The following is a 26,656-nucleotide window of genomic DNA, read 5'->3' on the forward strand; positions in this document are numbered from 1 at the left end:
TCTAAGTCCAAGCTCTTAGTGATTCCCTACAAGAGTAAGACCTTCTTTGGGCCTGGCTTGGCTGAAATAATTTCAGATATCACAAGAGGAAAGGGATCTTTTCTTCCTCAGGATTAAAAGAATAAGCAGAAAGGACGTCAGAGTAATTTTTATTCCTTTCGTAACTTTAGAGGTAGTCCCTCCCCCTCCATCCTCCAAGCAAGAGCAATCCAAGTCCTCCTGGAAGCCTAGTCATTCTTGGAACAAGGGGAAGCAGTCCAAGAAACCCACAGCTGACTCCAAGTCAGCATGAAGGGTCAGCCCCCGATACGGGAGTGGATCCAGTAGGGGGCAGACTTTGTCAATTCGTTCAAGCCTGGATAAGAGATGTCCCAGATGCCTGGGCAGTGGACATCGTATCCCAGGGGTACAAATTAGAGTTCAAGTCTTTTCCTCCTAGAGGCAGGTTGCTCCTCTCAAGATTATCTGTAGACCAGATAAAAAGAGAGGCGTACTTACATTGTGTCCAGTATCTGTCCGCCTTGGGAGTAATAGTTCCAGTCCCAACACAGGAACAGGGTCTGGGATTCTATTCCAATCTGTTCATGGTTCCCAAAAAAGAGGGGACCTCCAGGCCTATTTTAGATCTGAAATTTCTAAACAAGTTCCTCAGAGTACCGTCCTTCAAGATGTTAACTATACGTTCCATTCTTCCCTTGGTTCAAGAGGGTCAGTTCATGACGACAATAGACCTGAAGGATGCGTACCTTCATGTTCCCATCCAGAAGGATCATCACAAGTTTCTGAGATTCACTTTTCTAAACAAGCACTTTGTTTGTGGCTCTTCCATTCAGCCTTGCCACAGCTCCCAGAAATTTCTCAAAGGTCCTGGGGGCTCTGTTGGCAGTGTTCCGGTCTCGGGCATTGCAGTGGCACCCTATCTGGACGACATTCTGGTTCAGGCGCCGCCTTTTCAACAAGCAAACTCTCATACAGAGATCTTGTTGTCTTTTCTTCGCTCCCACGGATGGAAAGTGAATCTGGGAAAAAGTTATGTGGTTCCAGCTACAAGGGTAGTATTCTTAGGGACCATAATAGATTCCATATCGTTGAAGATATTTCTGACAGAGGTCAGAAAAGCAAGGATTTTCAAATCTTGCCTTGCCCTTCAGTCCTCTCTTCGGCCATCAGTGGCTCAGTGTATGGAGGTAATTGGTCTGATGGTGGCTTCCATGGACATCATCCCGTTCGCTCGGTTCCATCTCAGGGCTCTGCAGTTATGCATGCTAAGTCAATGGAACGGGGACTATGCGGGTCTGTCTCCTCGAATAGATCTGGATCAGGTGACAAAAGACTCTCTTCCATGGTGGTTATCTCAGGAACACCTCTCCCAGGGAACCTGCTTCCGCAGACCTACTTGGGTGTTTGTGACCAAGAATGCCAGCCTACTGGGTTGGGGAGCAGTCTGGGGTTCTTTGAAGGCTCAGGGTCTATGAACTCAGGAAGAGTCGGTTCTCCCCATAAACATCCTAGAGCTGAGAGCAATCTTCAATGCTCTACTGGCCTGACCTCAGTTAGCTTTAGCCCGGTTTATCAGGTTCCAGTTGGACATTACATTAGTGGCTTACATCAACCACCAGGGAGGAACTCGGAGTTCCTTGGCCATGTCAGAGGTGTCCAAAATGATTCAGTGGGCGGAGACCCACAACTGCTGTCTATCTGCGAACCACATTCCAGGAGTGGACAATTGGGAAGCGGATTTTCTGAGCAGGCAGACTTTTCATCCCGGGGAGTGGGAACTCCATCCAGAGGTGTTTTCCAACTTGACCCTCAAATAGGGGTGGCCGGAGCTGGATCGCATGGCATCTTGCAGAGTGTCAACATCCAGAAGTACGGTTAGAGGTCAATGGATCCACAGGCCGTTTTGATAGATGCTCTGGCGGTTCCTTGGAATTTCAGTCTAGCATACCTGTTTCCTCCGTTCACTCTCCTTCCGCGAGTCATTGCTCGGTTCAAGCAGGAGAGGGCGTCGGTGATTCTCATAGCACCGGCATGGACTCACAGGATTTGGTGTGCAGACCTAGTGGAAATGTAACCTTTTCCACCTTGGAGACTTCCTCTGAGGAAGGACCTTCTTAAGGGGACTTCCTTCATCCGAATCTCGTTTCTCTGAAGCTGACTGCTTGGAGATTGAACGCTTAATCTTATCTAAGCATGGATTTCCTAAATCGGTCATTGAGACCTTGTTCCAGGCTTGCAAGCCTGTAACTAGAAGGATTTACCATAAGGTATGGCATAAATATCTGTATTGGTGTGATTCCAGAGGCTACTCTTGGAGTAGAGGGAGGATTCCTAGGATATTGGCCTTTCTCCAAGAGTGTCTGGAGAAGGGTTTGTCTGCAAGTACTCTGAAGGGTCAGATCTCTGCATTCTCTATTTTGTTGCACAAGCGTCTGGCTGATATGCCAGATGTGCAGTCCTTTTGTCAGGCCTTGGTCAGAATTAGGCCTGTGTTTAAACCTGTTACTCCTCCATAGAGTCTGAACCTTGTTCTTAAAGTTTTACAACAGGCTCCGTTTGAGCCTATGCATTCCTTAGATATTAAGAGATTATCTTTGGAAGGTTTTATTTCTTGTTGCTATTTCTTCTTCCCGGAGAGTCTCAGAACTCTCGGCACTGCAATGTGATTCTCCTTATCTTAGCTTTCATTCTGATAAGGTGGTTCTTCGTACGAAGTTAAGTTTCCTTCCTAAGGTTGTTTCGGACAGGGATATTAATCAGGAAATAGTTTTTCCTTCTTTGTGTCCTAATCCTTCTTGTCATAAGGAGTGTTTGTTGCACAATCTAGATGTTGTGCGTGCTCTAAAATTCTACTTACAGGCGACTAAGGACTTTTGTCAGTCTTTGACTTTGTTTGTAGCTATGGCTACTTCTCTTTCATTTTGGCTGAAGAGTATTATTCGTTTGGCCTATGAGACTGCTGGACAGCAACCTCCTGAGAGAATCACAGCTCATTCCACGAGGGCTGTTTCTTCTTCCTGGGCTTTCAAAAATGAAGCTTCTGTGGAACAGATTTGCAAGGCTGCAACTTGGTCCACTTTACATACTTTTTGAAAATTTAAAAAATGTGATACTTTTGCTTCGGCTGAGGCTTCTTTTGGGAGAAAGGTTCTGCAAGAGGTCGTGCCTTCTGTTTAGGTTACTTGTCTTGTCCTTCCCGTATCATCTGTGTCCTCTGGCTTTGGTATTGATTCCCAACAGTAATTTATGATGATCCGTGAACTCACTGTGTCATTAAAAAGAAAGCAAAATTTATGCTTACCTGATAAATTTCTTTCTTTATTGATCTGGTGAGTCCACACCCCCCTTTTTTTTTAGACAGTTTTTTGCTATATCAACCTCAGGCACCACTGCACCTTGTGTTGTTTCCTTTCCTTTTCCTTTGTCGAATGACTGGGGCTTGTAGGAAGGGAAGTGATACTTAAAGTGAATGTAAATTTTGATGCTTAAGTGCCTGGTTTTTAAAAATTTGATTAAAAACAGGGGCACTTTAATTCATAAAAATTTACATTTTACTCCTGTTGTGAAAAAACCTTACCTTTTAATCTTCACAGCAGCTCCAGCTTCCTCCGGTTGTCGCAAGCCATTTCTGATGTCAGAAATGATGGATAGGTCATCCTCCAATCACAGGTTCCCCCCCCCCCCCCCGGGGGAATCAGTGTCTGATTCAACGCCGTGATTGGAGGAAGCCGGATTCCTCATTTTAGACCCAGGAAGAGGCTTTGCAATGGGTGGAGGAAGCTGGAGCTGCTGTGAAGATTAAAAGGTAAGGTTTTTTTTCACAACAGGAGTGAAATCTAAATTTTGATGAATTAAAGTGCCCCTATTTTTAATCGAATTTTTAAAAACCGGGCACTTTAGCATCAAAATTTACATTCACTTTATCAGCTTTGCTGTGGTGCTCTTTGCCTCCTCCTGCTGGCCAGGAGTGATATTCCCAACAGTAATTGATGATGATCCGTGGACTCACCGTGTCAAGAAATAAATACATTTATCAGGTAAGCATAATTTTTTATTTATTTTTTATATGTTGAAAAGCTTTGTTTTGGAGAGTGAGTGCATTTAATTTGTTTTGTCATGACTCATCATATACAGTTGTTTAAAATCATTCTTTATTGTACGGTTTTATAATATTTTAATAATAATAACTTCTTTAGTTTGTGAGAAAGGGGTAGACTTTAAAATACCATAACTACCCAATGACCATGACTCAAGTCTGGTGCGCTTTGGTTTGGTGGGATCAAGGTGACCTCATTGTAAAGATTCATGTGGTCACAGTTTCCTGAAAGCTTTTTTTGTGCTTGAGGTTTCTGGATTCCTCACTTTGATGGATCACAGACTAGAAGGAAATTGTCTCCCTTGGTTCAGTTCCAGACAGTTGTGTATAATAGACTCTCAGCCGTCCAAGCTTCGGTAGCCAAATATTAGAACATCTCAGAGTTCATGTTATCATCTGGAAACGAAATGGCTTAGTGGCAAGACCAATGCTGGGGGGGAATAACTGTTTTAAAAAATCCCACCTAATTGTAATCAAATTATTTTAATAAAGTAGCTGAAAAAATAAGGTAAGAACATTTATTAAATACAAAGATTATAAAAACAAAATTTATACAATGCTGCACACTAATTTCGCTAATTTATTAGAGCATGTCGTACGTTCCAAGCAATATGGATGAAGTGGGTTTTTTTTTTAAAACTTATTTTGATGTATTCTTTGCATTTATTTGAAAATACAAAATGTGTTTCACTTTTATTAATTTATGCAAAGTAAATTAAGTTATTAAGTGCCGCATTACAAAGGTCCTCACACACAATAAATGTTTATATCTGCACAGTATATATCAGTAATTAAGTGCTGCATTACATAAGGTCTGCGCGCACAATAAATGTTTATATATGCACAGTATATATCAGTAATTAAGTGCTGCATTACATAAGGTCTGCACACACAATAAATGTTTATATATGCACAGTATATATCAGTAATTAACTGCTGCATTACATAAGGTCTGCACACACAATAAATGTTTATATATGCACAGTATATATCAGTAATTAAGTGCTGCATTACATAAGGTCTGCACACACAATAAATGTTTATATATGTACAGTATATATCAGTAATTAAGTGCTGCATTACATAAGGTCTGCCCATACAATAAATGTTTATATATACACAGTATATATCAGTAATTATATGTCACATTACATAAGGTCTGCACACACATTGAATGTTTATATATGCACAGTATATATCAGTAATTAAGTGCTGCATTACATAAGGTCTGCCCATACAATAAATGTTTATATATGCACAGTATATAGCAGTAATTAAGTGCTGCATTACAAAATGCACACACAATAAATGTTTATATATGCACAGTATATATCAGTAATTAAGTGCTACATTACATAAGGTCTGCACACACAATAAATGTTTATATATGCACAGTATATATCAGTAATTAAGTGCTGCATTACATAAGGTCTGCGCGCACAATAAATGTTTATATATGCACAGTATATATTAGTAATTAAGTGCCACATTACATAAGGTCTGCACACACAATACATGTTTATATATGTACAGTATATATCAGTAATTAAGTGCTACATTACAAAAGGTCTGCACACACAATAAATGTTTATATATGCACAGTATATATCAGTAATTAATTGCTGCATTACATAAGGTCTGCGCGCACAATAAATATTTATATATGCACAGTATATATCAGTAATTAAGTGCTACATTACATAAGGTCTGCACACACAATAAATGTTTATATATGCATAGTATATATCAGTAATTAAGTGCTACATTACAAAAGGTCTGCACAAACAATAAATGTTTATATATGCACAGTATATATCAGTTAAGTGCTACATTACATAAGGTCTGCACACACATTGAATGTTTATATATGCACAGTATATATCAGTAATTAAGTGCTGCATTACATAAGGTCTGCCCATACAATAAATGTTTATATATGCACAGTATATATCAGTAATTAAGTGCTGCATTACATAAGGTCTGCACACACAATAAATGTTTATATATGCACAGTATATATCAGTAATTAAGTGCTGCATTACAAATGGTCTGCACACACAAAAAATGTTTAGAGACCTCCCTAGAGGGTTAATATAATTTACCTATTAAGCAGACTCACTAACTTACGGCTAGATTACGAGTTTGGCGTTAGGCTTAAAAAGCAGTGTTGGCCGGTCCCAACGCTGCTTTTTAACGCCCGCTGGTATTACGAGTCTTGCAGGTACAGGTGTACCGCTCACTTTTTTGGCCATCCACTTACGTTAATTGTGTATCCTATATTTTCAATGGGACTTGCATAGCGCCGGTATTACGAGTCTGACAAAAAGTGAGCGGTAGATCCTCTCCTGTCAAGACTGATACCGCATTTAAAAGTCAGTAGTTAAGAGTTTTACACTACAACGCTGTAGCATAAAACTCTTAACTAAAGTTCTAAAAAGTACACTAACACCCATAAACTACCTATTAACCCCTAAACCGAGGCCCTCCCACATCACAAACACTATAATAAAAATTTTAAACCCTAATCTGCCGAATCGGACATCGCCACCACTATAATAAATATATTAACCCCTAAACCGCCGCACTCCCGCCTCGCAAACACTAGTTAAATTTTATTAACCCCCTAATCTGTCGCCCCCAACGTTGCCGCCACTATATTAAAGTTATTAACCCCTAAATCTAAGTCTAACCCTAACACCCCCTAACTTAAATGTAATTTAAATAAATCTAAATAAAAATAACTATTCCTATTTAAAACTATATACTTACCTATAAAATAAACCCTAAGCTAGATACAATATAACTAATAGTTACATTGTAGCTATCTTAGGGTTTATTTTTATTTTACAGGCAAGTTTCTATTTATTTTAACTAGGTAGAATAGTTATTAAATAGTTATTAACTATTTAATAACTACCTAGCTAAAATAAATACAAAAGTACCTGTAAAATAAAACCTAACCTAAGTTATAATTACACCTAACACTACACTATAATTAAATGACTTACCTAAATTAAATACAATTAAATAAAATTATCTAAAGTAGAAAAAACAACACTAAATTATAGAAAATAATAAACAAGTTACAAGATTTTAAAACTAATTACACCTAATCTAATCCCCCTAACACAATAAAAAGCCCCCCCAAAATAAAAAAAAGCCCTACCCTACACTAAATTACAAATAGCCCTTAAAAGTGCCTTTTGCAGGGCATTGCCCCAAAGTAATCAGCTCTTTTACCTGTAAAAAAAAGTACAAATCCCCCCCCAACATTAAAACCCACCACCCGCACAACCAACCCTACTCTAAAACCCACCCAATACCCCCTTAAAAAACCCTAACACTAACCCCTTGAAGATCACCTTACCGGGATAAGTCTTCACCCAACCGGGCCGAAGTCCTCAACAAAGCCGGGAGAAGTCTTCATCCAAGCCGGGCGATGTGGTCCTCCAGACGGATAGAAGTCTTCATCCAGACGGCATCTTCTATCTTCATCCATCCGCCGCGGAGCGGGTCCATCTTCAAGACATCCGGCGCGGAGCATCCTCTTCCATCGAAGTCTTCTTACTAAATTACGGTTCCTTTAAGTGACGTCATCCAAGATGGCGTCCCTTCAATTCCGATTGGCTGATAGAATTCTAGCAGCCAATCGGAATTAAGGTAATAAAATCCTATTGGCTGATGCAATCAGCCAATAGGATTGAACTTCAATCCTATTGGCTGATCCAATCAGCCAATAGGATTGAGCTGGCATTCTATTGGCTATTGGTTTTTTTTCTACCTTAATTCCGATTGGCTGATAGAATTCTATCAGCCAATCGGAATTGAAGGGACGTCATCTTGGATGACGTCACTTATAGGAACCGTCATTTAGTAAGAAGACTTCGATAAAAGAGGATGCTCCGCGCCGGATGTCTTGAAGATGGACCCGCTCCGCGGCGGATGGATGAAGATAGAAGATGCCGTCTGGATGAAGACTTCTGCCCGTCTGGAGGACCACTTCGCCCGGCTTGGATGAAGACTTCTCCCGGCTTTGTTGAGGACTTCGGCCCGGTTGGGTGAAGACTTCTCCCAGTAAGGTGATCTTCAAGGGGTTAGTGTTAGGCTTTTTTAAGGGGGTATTGGGTGGGTTTTAGAGTAGGGTTGGTTGTGTGGGTGGTGGGTTTTAATGTTGAGGGGGATTTGTACTTTTTTTTACAGGTAAAAGAGCCGATTACTTTGGGGCAATGCCCCGCAAAAGGCCCTTTTAAGGGCTATTTGTAATTTAGGGTAGGGCCTTTTTATTTTGGGGGGCTTTTTTATTTTGTTAGGGGGATTAGATCAGGTAAGTCATTTAATTATAGTGTAGTGTTAGGTGTAATTGTAACTTAGGTTAGGTTTTATTTTACAGGTAAATTTGTATTTATTTTAACTAGGTAGTTATTAAATAGTTAATAACTATTCTATCTAGTTAAAATAAATAGAAACTTGCCTGTAAAATAAAAAATAAACCCTAAGCTAAATACAATGTAACTATTAGTTATATCATTATATTTAAGTTAGGGGGGTTAGGGTTAGACTTAGTTTTAGGGGTTAATAACTTTAATATAGTGGCAGCGACGTTGGGGGCGGCAGATTAGAAGTTAATAAGTGTAGTTACGTTGCAGCGACATTGGGGGCGGCAGATTAGGGGTTAATAAATATAATGTAGGTGTCGGCAATGTTGGGGGCAGCAGATTAGGGGTTCATAAGTATAATGTAGGTGGCGGCGGTGTCCGGAGCGGCAGATTAGGGGTTAATAATATAATGTAGGTGTCGGCGATGTCGGGGGCATCATATTAGGGGTTAATAAGTGTAAGATTAGGGGTGTTTAGACTCGGGGTTCATGTTAGGGTGTTAGGTGTAGACATTAATGTATTTTCCCCATAGGAATCAGTGGGGCTGCATTAGGAGCTAAACACTGCTTTTTTGCAGGTGTTAGGTTTTTTCTCAGCCGGCTCTCCCCCATTGATTCCTATGGGGAAATCGTGCACAAGCACGTTCAACCAGCTTACCAGTAAATTTTGCTCTACGATCACTTTTTTTGCGGTTAACGCCGTTTTTGTAAAAACCCGTAATACCAGCGCTGTCTGTAAGTGAGCGGTGAGCATAAACTGCTCGTTAGCACCGCACAGCCTCTAACGCAAAACTTGCAATCTAGGTGTTAAAGCGGTGAATTTGAGATGTTAGTGTATTATCCCCAGATGATAGCATGGTGTTGTATTAGAGAGATCAGTGTGTACTGATGCTAGCATGTCATTTATATTTATACACAACTGTGTAAATAATATTTAATTCTGTGATTTTACATTCAGTGTTCAGATTCATTTCTTCCCTCTTTAAGAAAAAATATAATAACAATGTTATTTTCTCTTGTAGGCTCTGACATGAGGCAAGATATTGAGACTATTATAGCCCAGGAAAGAGCGGACATCATACTCAAATATGAGAAGGTAAGCGTGTTCAGCCAATGAGAAAGATCAATGACTTCCTTTAAGTGTTGGACTTAGTTTGGTCCTACCGTAAGGGTGAGATACTAAGGCTTGTATAAATGGGGTAGTGAATTACTTTATATATGCACAGCATATATCAGCAATTAAAGGGACAGTCTACACCAGAATTTTTATTGTTTTAAAAGATAGATAATCCCTTTATTACCCATCCCCCAGTTTTGCATAACCAACACAGTTATAATATTATACTTTTAACCTCTGTGATTATCTTGTATCTAAGCCTCTGCAAACTGACCCTTTATTTCAGTTCTTTTGACCGACTTGCAGTCTAGCCAATCAGTGCCTGCTCCCAGATAACTTCACGTGCACGAGCACAGTGTTATCTATATGAAATACATGAACTAACACCCTCTAGTGGTGAAAAACTGTTAAAATGCATTGTGAAAAGAGGTGGTCTTCAAGGTCTAAGAAATTAGCATATGAACCTCCTAGGTTAAGCTTTCAACTAAGAATACCAAGAGAACAAAGCAAAATTGGTGATAAAAATAAATTGGAAAATTGTTTAAAATTACATGCTCTATCTGAATCATGAAAGTTTATTTTGGCCTAGACTGTCCCTTTAAGCATAACATTACAAAAGGTCTGCACACACAATACATTTTATATATGCACAGTATATATCAGTAATTAAGTGCTGCATTACTAAAGGTCTGCACACACAATAAATATTTATATATACACAGTATATATCAGTAATTAAGTGCAGCATTACATAAGGTCTGTTCACACAATAAATGTTTATATAGGCACAGTATATATCAGTAATTAAGTGCTGCATTACATAAGGTCTGCACACACAATAAATGTTTATATATGCACAGTATATATCAGTAATTAAGTGCCACATTACATAAGGTCTGCACACACAATACATGTTTATATATGCACAGTATATATCCGTAATTAAGTGCCACATTACATAAGGTCTGCACACACAATACATGTTTATATACGCACAGTATATATCAGTAATTAAGTGCACATTACATAAGGTCTGCACACACAATAAATGTTTATATATGCACAGTATATATCAGTAATTAAGTGCTACATTACATAAGGTCTGCACACACAATAAATGTTTATATATGCACAGTATATATCAGTAATTAAGTGCTACATTACATAAGGTCTGCACACACAATAAATGTTTATATATGCACAGTATATATCAGTAATTAATTGCTGCATTACATAAGGTCTGCACACACAATAAATGTTATATATGCACAGTATATATCAGTAATTAAGCACCACATTACAAAAGGTCTGCACACACAATAACTGTTTATATATGCACAGTATATATCAGTAATTAAGTGCTACATTACATAAGGTCTGCACATACAATAAATGTTTATATATGCACAGTATATATCAGTAATTAAGTGCCGCATTACATAAGGTCTGCACACACAATAAATGTTTATATATGCACAGTATATATCAGTAATTAAGTGCTACATTACATAAGGTCTGCACATACAATAAATGTTTATATATGCACAGTATATATCAGTAATTAAGTGCCGCATTGCATAAGGTCTGCACATACAATAAATGTTTATATATGCACAGTATATATCAGTAATTAAGTGCTGCATTACATAAGGTCTGCACACACAATAAATGTTTATATATGCACAGTATATATCAGTAATTAAGTGCCACATTACATAAGGTCTGCACACACAATAAATGTATATATATGCACAGTATATATCAGTAATTAAGTGCTACATTACATAAGGTCTGCACACACAATAAATGTTTATATATGCACAGTATATATCAGTAATTAAGTGCTGTATTACATAAGGTCTGCACACACAATAAATATTTATATATGCACAGTATATATCAGTAATTAGGTGCTGCATTACATAAGATCTGTACACACAATAAATGTTTATATATGCACAGTATATATCAGTAATTAAGTCCTGCATTACATAAGGTCTGCACACACAATAAATGTTTATATATGCACAGTATATATCAGTAATTAAGTGCTACATTACATAAGGTCTGCACACACAATAAATGTTTATATATGCACAGTATATATCAGTAATTAAGCACCACATTACAAAAGGTCTGCACACACAATAACTGTTTATATATGCACAGTATATATCAGTAATTAAGTGCTACATTACATAAGGTCTGCACATACAATGAATGTTTATATATGCACAGTATATATCAGTAATTAAGTGCCGCATTATATAAGATCTGCACACACAATAAATGTTTATATATGCACAGTATATATCAGTAATTAAGTGCTACATTTCATAAGGTCTGCACATACAATAAATGTTTATATATGCACAGTATATATCAGTAATTAAGTGCCGCATTACATAAGGTCTGCACACACAATAAATGTTTATATATGCACAGTATATATCAGTAATTAAGTGCTGCATTACATAAGGTCTGCACACACAATAAATGTTTATATATGCACAGTATATATCAGTAATTAAGTGCTACATTACATAAGGTCTGCACACACAATAAATGTTTATATATGCACAGTATATATCAGTAATTAAGTGCTGTATTACATAAGGTCTGCACACACAATAACTGTTTATATATGCACAGTATATATCAGTAATTAAGTGCTGCATTACATAAGGTCTGCACACACAATACATGTTTATATATGCACAGTATATATCAGTAATTAAGTGCAGCATTACATAAGGTTTGCACACACAATAAATGTTTATATATGCACAGTATATATCAGTAATTAAGTGCTGCATTACATAAGGTTTGCACACACAATAAATGTTTATATATGCACAGTATATATATCAGTAATTAAGTGCTGCATTACATAAGGTTTGCACACACAATAAATGTTTATATATGCACAGTATATATCAGTAATTAAGTGCCGCATTACATATGGTCTGCACTCACAAATGTTTATATATGCACAGTATATATCAGTAATTAAGTGCTGTATTATATAAGTCTGTACAATAAATGTTTATATATGCACAGTATATATCAGTAATTAAGTGCTGTATTATATAAGTCTGTACAATAAATGTTTATATATGCACAGTATATATCAGTAATTAAGTGCTGTATTATATAAGTCTGTACAATAAATGTTTATATATGTACAGTATATATCAGTAATTAAGTGCTGCATTACAAAAGGTCTGCACACACAATAAATGTTATATATGCACAGTATATATCAGTTATTAAGTGCCACATTACATAAGGCCTGCACACACAATAAATGTTTATATATGCACAGTATATAGTAATTAAGTGCTGCATTACATAAGGTCTGCACACACAATAAATGTTTATATATGCACAGTATATATCAGTAATTAAGTGCTGCATTACATAAGGTCTGCACACACAATAAATGTTTATATATGTACAGTATATATCAGTAATTAAGTGCTGCATTACATAAGGTCTGCACACACAATAAATGTTATATATGCACAGTATATATCAGTAATTAAGTACTGCATTACATAAGGTCTGCACACACAATAAATGTTATATATGCACAGTATATATCAGTAATTAAGTACTGCATTACATAAGGTCTGCACACACAATAAATGTTTATATATGCACAGTATATATCAGTAATTAAGCGCTGCATTACATAAGGTCTGCACACACAATAAATGTTTATATATGCACAGTATATATCAGTAATTAAGTACTGCATTACATAAGGTCTGCACACACAATAAATGTTATATATGCACAGTATATATCAGTAATTAATGCTGCATTACATAAGGTCTGCACACACAAATGTTTATATATACACAGTATATATCGGTAATTAAGTGCTGTGTTACAAAAGTCTGTACAATAAATGTTTGTGCATATTACCGACAGTTGTCAGATCTGAGGTCTGATGTGGGTTATAGGGACAAACTCTGGTATTCAGAAGTGGAGCATACATCTTGCCTTGTCTGTGTAGTTAAACATAGTGGTCTGGGGTTCCCCTACCTAAAGCAGCAGGGTCAGCAAAAAGAGACTACTTTTAGGGGTCAGTAGTGAGAGCTGCACGAGGAGTGAAAATGATTCAGGAAAGGGAGATACTTCTAGCTACTCTCGCTGTCCTGTGCTCTCTACATCTTACCCCTGTGGGAAGAAGTGGGCAGACATCAGTACACCCGTCCAGTCTGCTATTCCACCAATGATGGGGATCAGGGTGGATTTTATTTCTTTTTTTTTAAATGATGGGTCAAATGACCTTCTAGATATCTTATGGTTAATAACAACTGGCAATTTAACTTGCCAGATATTTTATATAAATCTGTAACTATATAATATTTTTATTTGCCTTTCTATCATCAGGCTTGTTACTTTTTTTTTGTTTGGTTTCCCCTTTAATGAAATTATCTTACCGCCTAAATAGTGAGCTTTAGGGAATCTATTCTTGCCATATGATGTATAGATGTTACTCTGAAATATTTGTAGGTCTGAAAAATAATCTCTTGAAAACACCAGGAATATTTCTGATAATGATTTTCTCTCTCAGGGGAGGCAGCCAGGAGAGCAGATTGACCCGTGGGAAGATGCGGACTTCACTTTGTACAAAGTCACCGATAGATTTGGGTTCCTACAGTAAGTCACAAAGCTCTGTGTTTGATTATGCACCGAATATATCCATCTCCCAAAGAGCCAGAATTCATGTGCAAAACGCGTCGAGTTGGTTTTCATGGCTTTTTCAAATTTAAACTTATTAGAATTCCACACGAAAAGTTATCTATGCCAAAGGTTTTGAAATGCATTTGTGGTCCATTTTCCTACAATACAGGGACAGCGGTATTCCAATCTGGGCAGTAGATCTGCTGAGGCCAATTTTAACTGTTTCTAGTGGTGTATTCTGGCTGTTTTATTCACTGTTAAAGGGACAGTCTAGTCAAAATTAAACTTTCATGATTCAGATAGGGCATGCAATTCCAATTTACTTTTTTCATCAAATTTGCTTTGTTCTCTTGGTATTCTTTGTTGAAAGCTAAACCTAGGTAGGCTCATATGCTAATGTTTAAGCTGATGAAGGCCGCCTCTTATCACAGTGCATTATGAAAGTTTTCAAAGCTAGACAGTGCTAGTTCATGTGTGCCATATACATAACAATGTGCTCATGCCCATGGAGTTATTTATGAATCAGCACTGAATGGCTAAACTACAAGTTTGTCAAAAGCACTGAGATAAAGGGGGCAGTCTGCACAGGCTTATATACAAGGTAATCACAGAGGTAAAACTGAGATAAGGGGCAGTCTGCTGAGGCTTAGATACAAGGTAATCACAGAGGTAAAACTGAGATAAGGGGGAAGACTGCAGAGGCTTAGATACAGGGTAATCACAGAGGTAAAACTGAGATAAGGGGACAGTCTGCAGAGACTTAGATAGAAGGTAATCACAGAGGTAAAACTGAGATAAGGGGCAGTCTGCAGAGGCTTAGATACAAGGTAATCAAAGAGGTAAAAAGTATATTAATATAACTGAGATAAGGAGCATTCTGCAGAGGCTTAGATACAAGGTAATCACAGAGGTAAAACTGAGATAAGGGGCAGTCTGCAGAGGCTTAGATACAAGGTAATCACAGAGGTAAAAAGTATATTAATATAACTGAGATAAGGAGCATTCTGCAGAGGCTTAGATACAAGGTAATCACAGAGGTAAAACTGAGATAAGGGGACAGTCTGCAGAGGCTTAGATACAAGGTTATCACAGAGGTAAAACTGAGATAAGGGGACAGTCTGCAGAGGCTTAGATACAAGGTAATCACAGAGGTAAAACTGAGATAAGCGGGCAGTCTGCAGAGTCTTAGATTTAGGGTAATCACAGAGGTAAAACTGAGATAAGGGGGCAGTCTGCAGAGGCTTAGATACAAGGTAATCACAGAGGTAAAAAATATATTAATATAACTGAGATAAGGAGCAGTCTGCAGAGGCTTAGATTCAGGGTAATCACAGAGGTAAAACTGAGATAAGGAACAGTCTGCAGAGGCTTAGATACAAGGTAATCACAGAGGTTAAAAGTATATTAATATAACAGATAAGGGGGCAGTCTGCAGAGGCTTAGATACAAGGTAATCACAGAGGTAAAACTGAGATAAGGGGGCAGTCTGCAGAGGCTTCGATACAGGGTAATCACAGAGGTAAAACTGAAATAAGTGGGCAGTCTGCAGAGGGTTAGATACAGGGTAATCGCAGAGGTAAAACTGAGATAAGGAACAGTCTGCAGAGGCTTAGATACAAGGTAAACACAGAGGTAAAACTGAGATAAGGGGCATTCTGCAGAGGTTTAGATACAAGATATTCACAGAGGTAAAAAGTATTTCTCTTGTAAGGTGTATCCAGTCCACGGATCATCCATTACTTGTGGGATATTCTCATTCCCAACAGGAAGTTGCAAGAGGACACCCACAGCAGAGCTGTTATATAGCTCCTCCCCTAACGGCCATATCCAGTCATTCTCTTGCAACTCTCAACACGCATGGAGGTAGTAAGAGAGAGTGGTGAAAAATAGTTAGTTTCTTTTCTTCAATCAAAAGTTTGTTATTTTTAAATGGTACAGGAGTTGTACTATTTTATCTCAGGCAGTAAATAGAAGAAGAATCTGCCTGAGTTTTCTATGATCTTAGCAGGTTGTAACTAAGATCCATTGCTGTTCTCACATATGACTGAGGAGAGAGGTAACTTCAGCGGGAGAATGGCGTGCAGGTTACTCTGCTATGAGGTATGTGCAGTTACAATTTTTTCTAGAATTGGAAATGCTAGAAAATGCTGCTGATACCGGATTAATGTAAGTTAAGCTTGAATACAGTGATTTAATAGCGACTGGTATCATGCTTACTCTCAGGGGTAATACCCTTATAAAATTGCAATATAAAACGTTTGCTGGCATGTTTAATCGTTTTTATATATGCTTTGGTGATAAAACTTTATTGGGGCCTAGTTTTTTCCACATGGCTGGCTTAAATTTTGCCTAGAAACAGTTTCCTGAGGCTTTCCAATGTTGTAGTATGAGTGGGAGGGGCCTATTTTAGCTCTTTTTTGCGCAGTTAAAATTACAAACTGTGACATCCAGCTTCCCTCAGGAGTCCTCTGTATGCTATAGGACATATGTAAAGGGCTCAAATGCTTTCCAAAGTCGTTTATTGGGGAAGGTAGGGCCACAGCAGGCTGTGGCAGTTTGTTGTGTCTGTTAAAAAACGTCTATATCGTTTTTTTGATCCGTTTTTTGAATTAAGGGGTTAATCATCCATTTGCAAGTGGGTGCAATGCTCTGTTAACTTATTAAATACACTGTAAAAATTTTCTTTTTTCACTGTTTTTCAAATTTTGACAAAATTTGTTTCTCTTAAAGGCACAGTACCGTTTTTTATATTTGCTTGTTAACTTGATTTAAAGTGTTTTCCAAGCTTGCTAGTCTCATTGCTAGTCTGTACAAACATGTCTGACATAGAGGAAACTCCTTGTTCATTATGTTTAAAAGCCATGGTGGAACCCCCTCTTTGAATGTGTACCAAATGTACTGATTTCACTTTAAGCAATAAAAATCATATTCTGTCTTTCAAAAATTTATCACCAGAGGAATCTGATGAGGGGGAAGTTATGCCGACTAACTCTCCCCACGTGACAGATCCTTTGACTCCCGCTCAAGGGACTCGCACTCAAATGGCGGCAAGTACATCTAGGGCGCCCATAGCGATTACTTTACAAGACATGGCGGCAGTCATGGATAATACACTGTCAGCGGTATTAGCCAGACTACCTGAATTTAGAGGTAAGCAAGATAGCTCTGGGGTTAGACGAAATGCAGAGCATACTGACGCTTTAAGAACCTTGTCTGATACTGCCTCACAATATGCAGAAGCTGAGGAAGGAGAGCTTCAGTCTGTGGGTGATGTTTCTGACTCAGGAAAGATTATGCAACCTGATTCTGATATTTCTACATTTAAATTTAAGCTTGAACACCTCCGTGTGTTGCTCAGGGAGGTTTTAGCTGCTCTGAATGACTGTGATACAATTGCAGTGCCAGAGAAATTGTGTAGACTGGATAAATACTATGCAGTGCTGGTGTGTACTGATGTTTTTCCAATACCTAAAAGGTTTACAGAAATTATTACTAAGGAATGGGATAGACCAGGTGTGACGTTCTCTTCCCCTCCTATTTTTAGAAAAATGTTTCCAATAGACGCCACCACACGGGACTTATGACAGACAGTTCCTAAGGTGGAGGGAGCAGTTTCTACTTTAGCAAAGCGTACTACTATCCCTGTCGAGGACAGTTATGCTTTTTTAGATCCAATGGATAAAAAATTAGAAGGTTACCTTAAGAAAATGTTTATTCAATTAGGTTTTATCCTACAGCCCCTTGCATGCATTGCTCCTGTCACTGCTGCTGCGGCGTTCTGGTTTTAGTCTCTGGAAGAGGCTTTATAGGTAGCGACTCCATTGGATGACATACTTGGCAAGCTTAGAGCACTTAAGCTAGCCAATTCCTTTGTTTCTGACGCCATTGTTCATTAACTAACGGCTAAGAATTCTGGTTTTGCTATACATGCGCGCAGGGCGCTATGGCTTAAATCATGGTCAGCTGACGTGACTTCAAAATCTAAGCTGCTTAACTTTCCCTTCAAGGGGCAGACCCTATTCGGGCCTGGTTTGAAGGAGATTATTGCTGATATTACTGGAGGAAAAGGTCATGCCCTTCCTCAGGACAGGTCCAAATCAAGGGCCAAACAGTCTAATTTTCGTGCCTTTCGAAACTTCAAGGCAAGTGCGGCATGAACTTCCTCTAATGCAAACAAGAGGGAACTTTTGCTCAGTCCAAGACGTTCTGGAGACCAAACCAGACCTGGGACAAAGGTAAGCAGGCCAAAAAAGCCTGCTGCTGCCTCTAAGACAGCATGAAGGAATGGCCCCCTATCCGGTAACGGATCTAGTAGGGGGCAGACTTTCGCTCTTCGCCCAGGCGTGGGCAAGAGATGTTCAGGATCCCTGGGCGTTGGAAATTATATCCCAGGGATATCTTCTGGACTTCAAAGCTTCCCCCCTAAAAGGGGAGATTTCACCTTTCACAATTATCTGCAAACCAGATAAAGAGAGAGGCATTCTTACACTGTGTACGAGACCTCCTAGTTATGGGAGTGATCCATCCAGTTCCAAAGGAGGAACAGGGACAGGGTTTTTACTCAAATCTGTTTGTGGTTCCCAAAAAAGAGGGAATCTTCAGACCAATTTTGGATCTAAAGATCTTAAACAAATTCCTCAGAGTTCCATCATTCAAGATGGAAACTATTCGTACCATCCTACCTAGGATCCAGGAGGGTCAATATATGACTACAGTGGATTTAAAGGATGCTTATCTTCACATTCCGATAACAAAGATCATCATCGGTTTCTCAGGTTCGCCTTTCTAGACAGGCATTACCAGTTTGTAGCTCTTCCCTTTGGATTAGCTATAGCCCCAAGAATCTTTACGAAGGTTCTAGGGTCGCTTCTGGCGGTCCTACGGCCGCGGGGCATAGCAGTGGCCCCTTATTTAGACGACATCCTGATACAGGTGTCAAACTTCCAAATTGCCAAGTCTCATACGGACGTAGTACTGAGATCGCATGGGTGGAAAGTGAACGAGGAAAAGAGTTCTCTATCCCCACTCACAAGAGTTTCCTTCCTAGGGACTCTGATAGATTCTGTAGAAATGAAAATTTACCTGACGGAGTCCAGGTTATCAAAGCTTCTAAATTCCTGCCGTGTTCTTCATTCCATTCCGCGCCCTTCGGTGGCTCAGTGCATGGAAGAAATCGGCTTAATGGTAGCGGCAATGGACATAGTGCCGTTTGCACGCCTACATCTCAGACCGCTGCAACTATGCATGCTACCTCGGGTCCATCTGTTCAAAGGTATGACCTTTCGAGGCCAGATTGGACAATTGTAACTACCGATGCCAGCCTTCTAGGTTGGGGTGCAGTCTGGAACTCCCTGAAGGCTCAGGGATCGTGGACTCAGGAGGAGACACTCCTTCCAATAAATATTCTGGAACTGAGAGCGATATTCAATGCTCTTCAAGCTTGGCCTCAGTTAGCAACTCTGAGGTACATCAGATTTCAGTCGGACAACATCACGACTGTGGCTTACATCAACCATCAAGGGGGAACAAGAAGTTCCCTAGCGATGTTAGAAGTCTCAAAGATAATTCGCTGGGCAGAGTCTCACTCTTGCCACCTATCAGCTATCCATATCCCAGGTGTAGAGAACTGGGAGGGCTATTTTTTAAGTCGTCAGACTTTTCATCCGGGAGAGTGGGAACTCCATCCGGAGGTGTTTGCACAATTGATTCATCGTTGGGGCAAACCAGAACTGGATCTCATGGCGTCTCGCCAGAACGCCAAGCTTCCTTGTTACGGATCCAGGTCCAGGGATCCTAAGGCGACGCTAATAGATGCTCTAGCAGCGCCCTGGTCTTTCAGCCTGGCTTATGTGTTTCCACCGTTTCCTCTGCTCCCTCGACTGATTGCCAAGGTCAAGCAGGAGAGAGCATCAGTGATTTTGATAGCGCCTGCGTGGCCACGCAGGGCCTGGTATGCAGATCTGGTGGACATGTCATCCTTTCCACCATGGACTTTGCCTCTGAGACAGGACCTTCTACTTTAGGGTCCTTTCAACCATCCAAATCTAATTTCTCTGAGACTGACTGCCTGGAGATTGAATGCTTGATTTTATCAAAGCGTGGATTCTCCGAGTCAGTCATTGATGCCTTAATACAGGCACGAAAGCCTGTCACCAGGAAAATTTACCATAAAATATGGCGTACATATCTTTATTGGTGTGAATCCAAGGGTTACTCATGGAGTAAGGTCAGGATTCCCAGGATATTATCTTTTCTCCAAGATGGTTTGGAAAAAGGATTGTCAGCTAGTTCCTTAAAAGGACAGATTTCTCCAACATAGGTGTGTCCGGTCCACGGCGTCATCCTTACTTGTGGGATATTCTCCTCCCCAACAGGAAATGGCAAAGAGCCCAGCAAAGCTGGTCACATGATCCCTCCTAGGCTCCGCCTACCCCAGTCATTCTCTTTGCCGTTGTACAGGCAACATCTCCACGGAGATGGCTTAGAGTTTTTTAGTGTTTAACTGTAGTTTTTATTATTCAATCAAGAGTTTGTTATTTTGAAATAGTGCTGGTATGTACTATTTACTCAGAAACAGAAAAGAGATGAAGATTTCTGTTTGTATGAGGAAAATGATTTTAGCAACCGTAACTAAAATCCATGGCTGTTCCACACAGGACTGTTGAGAGCTACTAACTTCAGTTGGGGGAACAGTATGCAGTCTCTTGCTGCTTGAGGTATGACACATTCTAACAAGACGATGTAATGCTGGAAGCTGTCATTTTCCCTATGGGATCCGGTAAGCCATGTTTATTACGATCATAAATAAGGGCTTCACAAGGGCTTATTAAGACTGTAGACTTTTCTGGGCTAAATCGATTCATTATTAACACATATTTAGCCTTGAGGAATCATTTTATCTGGGTATTTTGATATAAGAATATCGGCAGGCACTGTATTAGACACCTTATTCCTTAGGGGCTTTCCCAAAGCATAAGCAGAGCCTCATTTTCGCGCCGGTGTGGCGTACTTGTTTTTGAGAGGCATGGCATGCAGTCGCATGTGTGTGGAGCTCTGATACTTAGAAAAGACTTTCTGAAGGCGTCATTTGGTATCGTATTCCCCTTTGGGCTTGGTTGGGTCTCAGCAAAGCAGATACCAGGGACTGTAAAGGGGTTAAAGTTTAAAACGGCTCCGGTTCCGTTATTTTAAGGGTTAAAGCTTCCAAATTTGGTGTGCAATACTTTTAAGGCTTTAAGACACTGTGGTGAAAATTTGGTGAATTTTGTACAATTCCTTCATGTTTTTTCGCAATTGCAGTAATAAAGTGTGTTCAGTTTAAAATTTAAAGTGACAGTAACGGTTTTATTTTAAAACGTTTTTTGTACTTTGTTATCAAGTTTATGCCTGTTTAACATGTCTGAACTACCAGATAGACTGTGTTCTGAATGTGGGGAAGCCAGAATTCCTATTCATTTAAATAAATGTGATTTATGTGATAATGACAATGATGCCCAAGATGATTCCTCAAGTGAGGGGAGTAAGCATGGTACTGCATCATTCCCTCCTTCGTCTACACGAGTCTTGCCCACTCAGGAGGCCCCTAGTACATCTAGCGCGCCAATACTCCTTACTATGCAACAATTAACGGCTGTAATGGATAATTCTGTCAAGAACATTTTAGCCCAAATGAACACTTGTCAGCGTAAGCGCGGCTGCTCTGTTTTAGATACTGAAGAGCATGGCAACGCTGATACTAATATCTCTGAAGGGCCCCTAACCCAGTCTGATGGGGCCAGGGAGGTTTTGTCTGAGGGAGAAATTACTGATTCAGGGAACATTTCTCAACAGGCTGAACCTGATGTGATTGCGTTTAAATTTAAGTTGGAACATCTCCGCATTCTGCTTAAGGAGGTATTATCCACTCTGGATGATTGTGACAAGTTGGTCATCCCAGAGAAGCTATGTAAAATGGACAAGTTCCTAGAGGTGCCGGGGCTCCCAGAAGCTTTTCCTATACCCAAGCGGGTGGCGGACATTGTTAATAAAGAATGGGAAAGGCCCGGTATTCCGTTCGTCCCTCCCCCCATATTTAAAAAATTGTTTCCTTTGGTCGACCCCAGAAAGGACTTATGGCAGACAGTCCCCAAGGTCGAGGGAGCGGTTTCCACTTTAAACAAACGCACCACTATACCCATAGAGGATAGTTGTGCTTTCAAAGATCCTATGGATAAAAAATTAGAAGGTTTGCTTAAAAAGATGTTTGTTCAGCAGGGTTACCTTCTACAACCAATTGCATGCATTGTCCCTGTCGCTACAGCCGCATGTTTCTGGTTCGATGAGCTGATAAAGGCGGTCGATAGTGATTCTCCTCCTTATGAGGAGATTATGGACAGAATCAATGCTCTCAAATTGGCTAATTCTTTCACCCTAGACGCCACTTTGCAATTGGCTAGGTTAGCGGCTAAGAATTCTGGGTTTGCTATTGTGGCGCGCAGAGCGCTTTGGTTGAAATCTTGGTCGGCTGACGCGTCTTCCAAGAACAAGCTACTTAACATTCCTTTCAAGGGGAAAACGCTGTTTGGCCCTGACTTGAAAGAGATTATCTCTGATATCACTGGGGGTAAGGGCCACGCCCTTCCTCAGGATCGGCCTTTCAAGGCAAAAAATAAACCTAATTTTCGTTCCTTTCGAAGAAACGGACCAGCCCGAGGTGCTACGTCCTCTAAGCAAGAGGGTAATACTTCTCAAGCCAAGCCAGCTTGGAGACCAATGCAAGGCTGGAACAAGGGAAAGCAGGCCAAGAAACCTGCCACTGCTACCAAGACTGCATGAAATGTTGGCCCCCGATCCGGGACCGGATCTGGTGGGGGGCAGACTCTCTCTCTTCGCTCAGGCTTGGGCAAGAGATGTTCTGGATCCTTGGGCGCTAGAAATAGTCTCCCAAGGTTATCTTCTGGAATTCAAGGGACTTCCCCCAAGGGGGAGGTTCCACAGGTCTCAGTTGTCTTCAGACCACATAAAAAGACAGGCATTCTTACATTGTGTAGAAGACCTGTTAAAAATGGGAGTGATTCATCCTGTTCCATTAAGAGAACAAGGGATGGGGTTCTACTCCAATCTGTTCATAGTTCCCAAAAAAGAGGGAACGTTCAGACCAATCTTAGATCTCAAGATCTTAAACAAGTTTCTCAAGGTTCCATCGTTCAAGATGGAAACCATTCGAACTATTATTCCTTCCATCCAGGAAGGTCAATTCATGACCACGGTGGATTTAAAGGATGCGTATCTACATATTCCTATCCACAAGGAACATCATCGGTTCCTAAGGTTCGCATTCCTGGACAAGCATTACCAGTTCGTGGCGCTTCCTTTCGGATTAGCCACTGCTCCAAGGATTTTCACAAAGGTACTAGGGTCCCTTCTAGCTGTGCTAAGACCAAGGGGCATTGCTGTAGTACCTTACTTGGACGACATTCTGATTCAAGCGTCGTCCCTTCCTCAAGCAAAGGCTCACACGGACATCGTCCTGGCCTTTCTCAGATCTCACGGATGGAAAGTGAACGTGGAAAAGAGTTCTCTATCTCCGTCAACAAGGGTTCCCTTCTTGGGAACAATAATAGACTCCTTAGAAATGAGGATATTTCTGACAGAGGCCAGAAAATCAAAGCTTCTAGACTCTTGTCGGATACTTCATTCCGTTCCTCTTCCTTCCATAGCTCAGTGCATGGAAGTGATCAGGTTGATGGTAGCGGCTATGGACATAGTTCCTTTTGCGCGCATTCATCTAAGACCATTACAACTGTGCATGCTCAGTCAGTGGAATGGGGATTATACAGACTTGTCTCCGAAGATACAAGTAAATCAGAGGACCAGAGACTCACTCCGTTGGTGGCTGTCCCTGGACAACCTGTCACAAGGGATGACATTCCGCAGACCAGAGTGGGTCATTGTCACGACCGACGCCAGTCTGATGGGCTGGGGCGCGGTCTGGGGATCCCTGAAAGCTCAGGGTCTTTGGTCTCGGGAAGAATCTCTTCTACCGATAAATATTCTGGAACTGAGAGCGATATTCAATGCTCTCAAGGCTTGGCCTCAGCTAGCGAGGGCCAAGTTCATACGGTTTCAATCAGACAACATGACAACTGTTGCGTACATCAACCATCAGGGGGGAACAAGAAGTTCCCTAGCGATGGAAGAAGTGACCAAAATCATTCTATGGGCGGAGTCTCACTCCTGCCACCTGTCCGCTATCCACATCCCAGGAGTGGAAAATTGGGAAGCGGATTTTCTGAGTCGTCAGACATTGCATCCGGGGGAGTGGGAACTCCATCCGGAAATCTTTGCCCAAGTCACTCAGCTGTGGGGCATTCCAGACATGGATCTGATGGCCTCTCGTCAGAACTTCAAAGTTCCTTGCTACGGGTCCAGATCCAGGGATCCCAAGGCGGCTCTAGTGGATGCACTAGTAGCACCTTGGACCTTCAAACTAGCTTATGTGTTCCCGCCGTTCCCTCTCATCCCCAGGCTGGTAGCCAGGATCAATCAGGAGAGGGCGTCGGTGATCTTGATAGCTCCTGCGTGGCCACGCAGGACTTGGTATGCAGATCTGGTGAATATGTCATCGGCTCCACCTTGGGAGCTACCTTTGAGACGAGACCTTCTTGTTCAGGGTCCGTTCGAACATCCGAACCTGGTTTCACTCCAGCTGACTGCTTGGAGATTGAACGCTTGATCTTATCGAAGCGAGGGTTCTCAGATTCTGTTATCGATACTCTTGTTCAGGCCAGAAAGCCTGTAACTAGAAAGATTTACCACAAAATTTGGAAAAAATATATCTGTTGGTGTGAATCTAAAGGATTCCCTTGGGACAAGGTTAAGATTCCTAAGATTCTATCCTTCCTTCAAGAAGGATTGGAAAAAGGATTATCTGCAAGTTCCCTGAAGGGACAGATTTCTGCCTTGTCTGTGTTACTTCACAAAAAGCTGGCAGCTGTGCCAGATGTTCAAGCCTTTGTTCAGGCTCTGGTTAGAATTAAGCCTGTTTACAAACCTTTGACTCCTCCTTGGAGTCTCAATTTAGTTCTTTCAGTTCTTCAGGGGGTTCCGTTTGAACCCTTACATTCCGTTGATATTAAGTTATTATCTTGGAAAGTTTTGTTTTTGGTTGCAATCTCTTCTGCTAGAAGAGTTTCAGAATTATCTGCTCTGCAGTGTTCTCCTCCTTATCTGGTGTTCCATGCAGATAAGGTGGTTTTACGTACTAAACCTGGTTTTCTTCCAAAAGTTGTTTCTAACAAAAACATTAACCAGGAGATTATCGTACCTTCTCTGTGTCCGAAACCAGTTTCAAAGAAGGAACGTTTGTTGCACAATTTGGATGTTGTTCGCGCTCTAAAATTCTATTTAGATGCTACAAAGGATTTTAGACAAACATCTTCCTTGTTTGTTGTTTATTCTGGTAAAAGGAGAGGTCAAAAAGCAACTTCTACCTCTCTCTCTTTTTGGATTAAAAGCATCATCAGATTGGCTTACGAGACTGCCGGACGGCAGCCTCCCGAAAGAATCACAGCTCATTCCACTAGGGCTGTGGCTTCCACATGGGCCTTCAAGAACGAGGCTTCTGTTGATCAGATATGTAGGGCAGCGACTTGGTCTTCACTGCACACTTTTACCAAATTTTACAAGTTTGATACTTTTGCTTCTTCTGAGGCTATTTTTGGGAGAAAGGTTTTGCAAGCCGTGGTGCCTTCCATTTAGGTGACCTGATTTGCTCCCTCCCTTCATCCGTGTCCTAAAGCTTTGGTATTGGTTCCCACAAGTAAGGATGACGCCGTGGACCGGACACACCTATGTTGGAGAAAACAGAATTTATGTTTACCTGATAAATTACTTTCTCCAACGGTGTGTCCGGTCCACGGCCCGCCCTGGTTTTTTTAATCAGGTCTGATAATTTATTTTCTTTAACTACAGTCACCACGGTACCATATGGTTTCTCCTATGCAAATATTCCTCCTTAACGTCGGTCGAATGACTGGGGTAGGCGGAGCCTAGGAGGGATCATGTGACCAGCTTTGCTGGGCTCTTTGCCATTTCCTGTTGGGAGGAGAATATCCCACAAGTAAGGATGACGCCGTGGACCGGACACACCGTTGGAGAAAGTAATTTATCAGGTAAACATAAATTCTGTTTTCTGCTCTGTCTATTCTTTTGTACAAGCGTCTGGCAGAGGTTCCAGACGTTCAGGCATTTTGTCAGGCTTTGGTTAGAATCAAGCCTGTGTTTAAACCTGTTGCCGCCCCATGGAGCTTAAATTTGGTTCTTTAGGTTCTTCAAGGAGTTCCGTTTGAACCTCTTCATTCCATAGATATCAAACTTTTATCTTGAAAAGTTC

At 40.4% G+C, this 26,656-nt stretch overlaps 1 protein-coding gene across 1 annotated transcript in view; it reads left to right on the forward strand.

The window, feature by feature from the left end:
* LOC128665768 (uncharacterized) overlaps positions 1-26,656 on the forward strand; it is a gene marked incomplete in the record, with an annotated part of 268,831 nt that overhangs the window by 166,914 nt on the left and 75,261 nt on the right. Inside the window, 2 exon segments of the mRNA XM_053719962.1 lie at positions 9,494-9,567; positions 14,174-14,259. Coding sequence (XP_053575937.1) covers positions 9,502-9,567; positions 14,174-14,259 — 152 coding nt within the window.

The sequence above is a fragment of the Bombina bombina genome, chromosome 7 (assembly GCF_027579735.1).
Source record: "Bombina bombina isolate aBomBom1 chromosome 7, aBomBom1.pri, whole genome shotgun sequence".
Classification (NCBI taxonomy): Eukaryota; Metazoa; Chordata; class Amphibia; order Anura; family Bombinatoridae; genus Bombina; species Bombina bombina.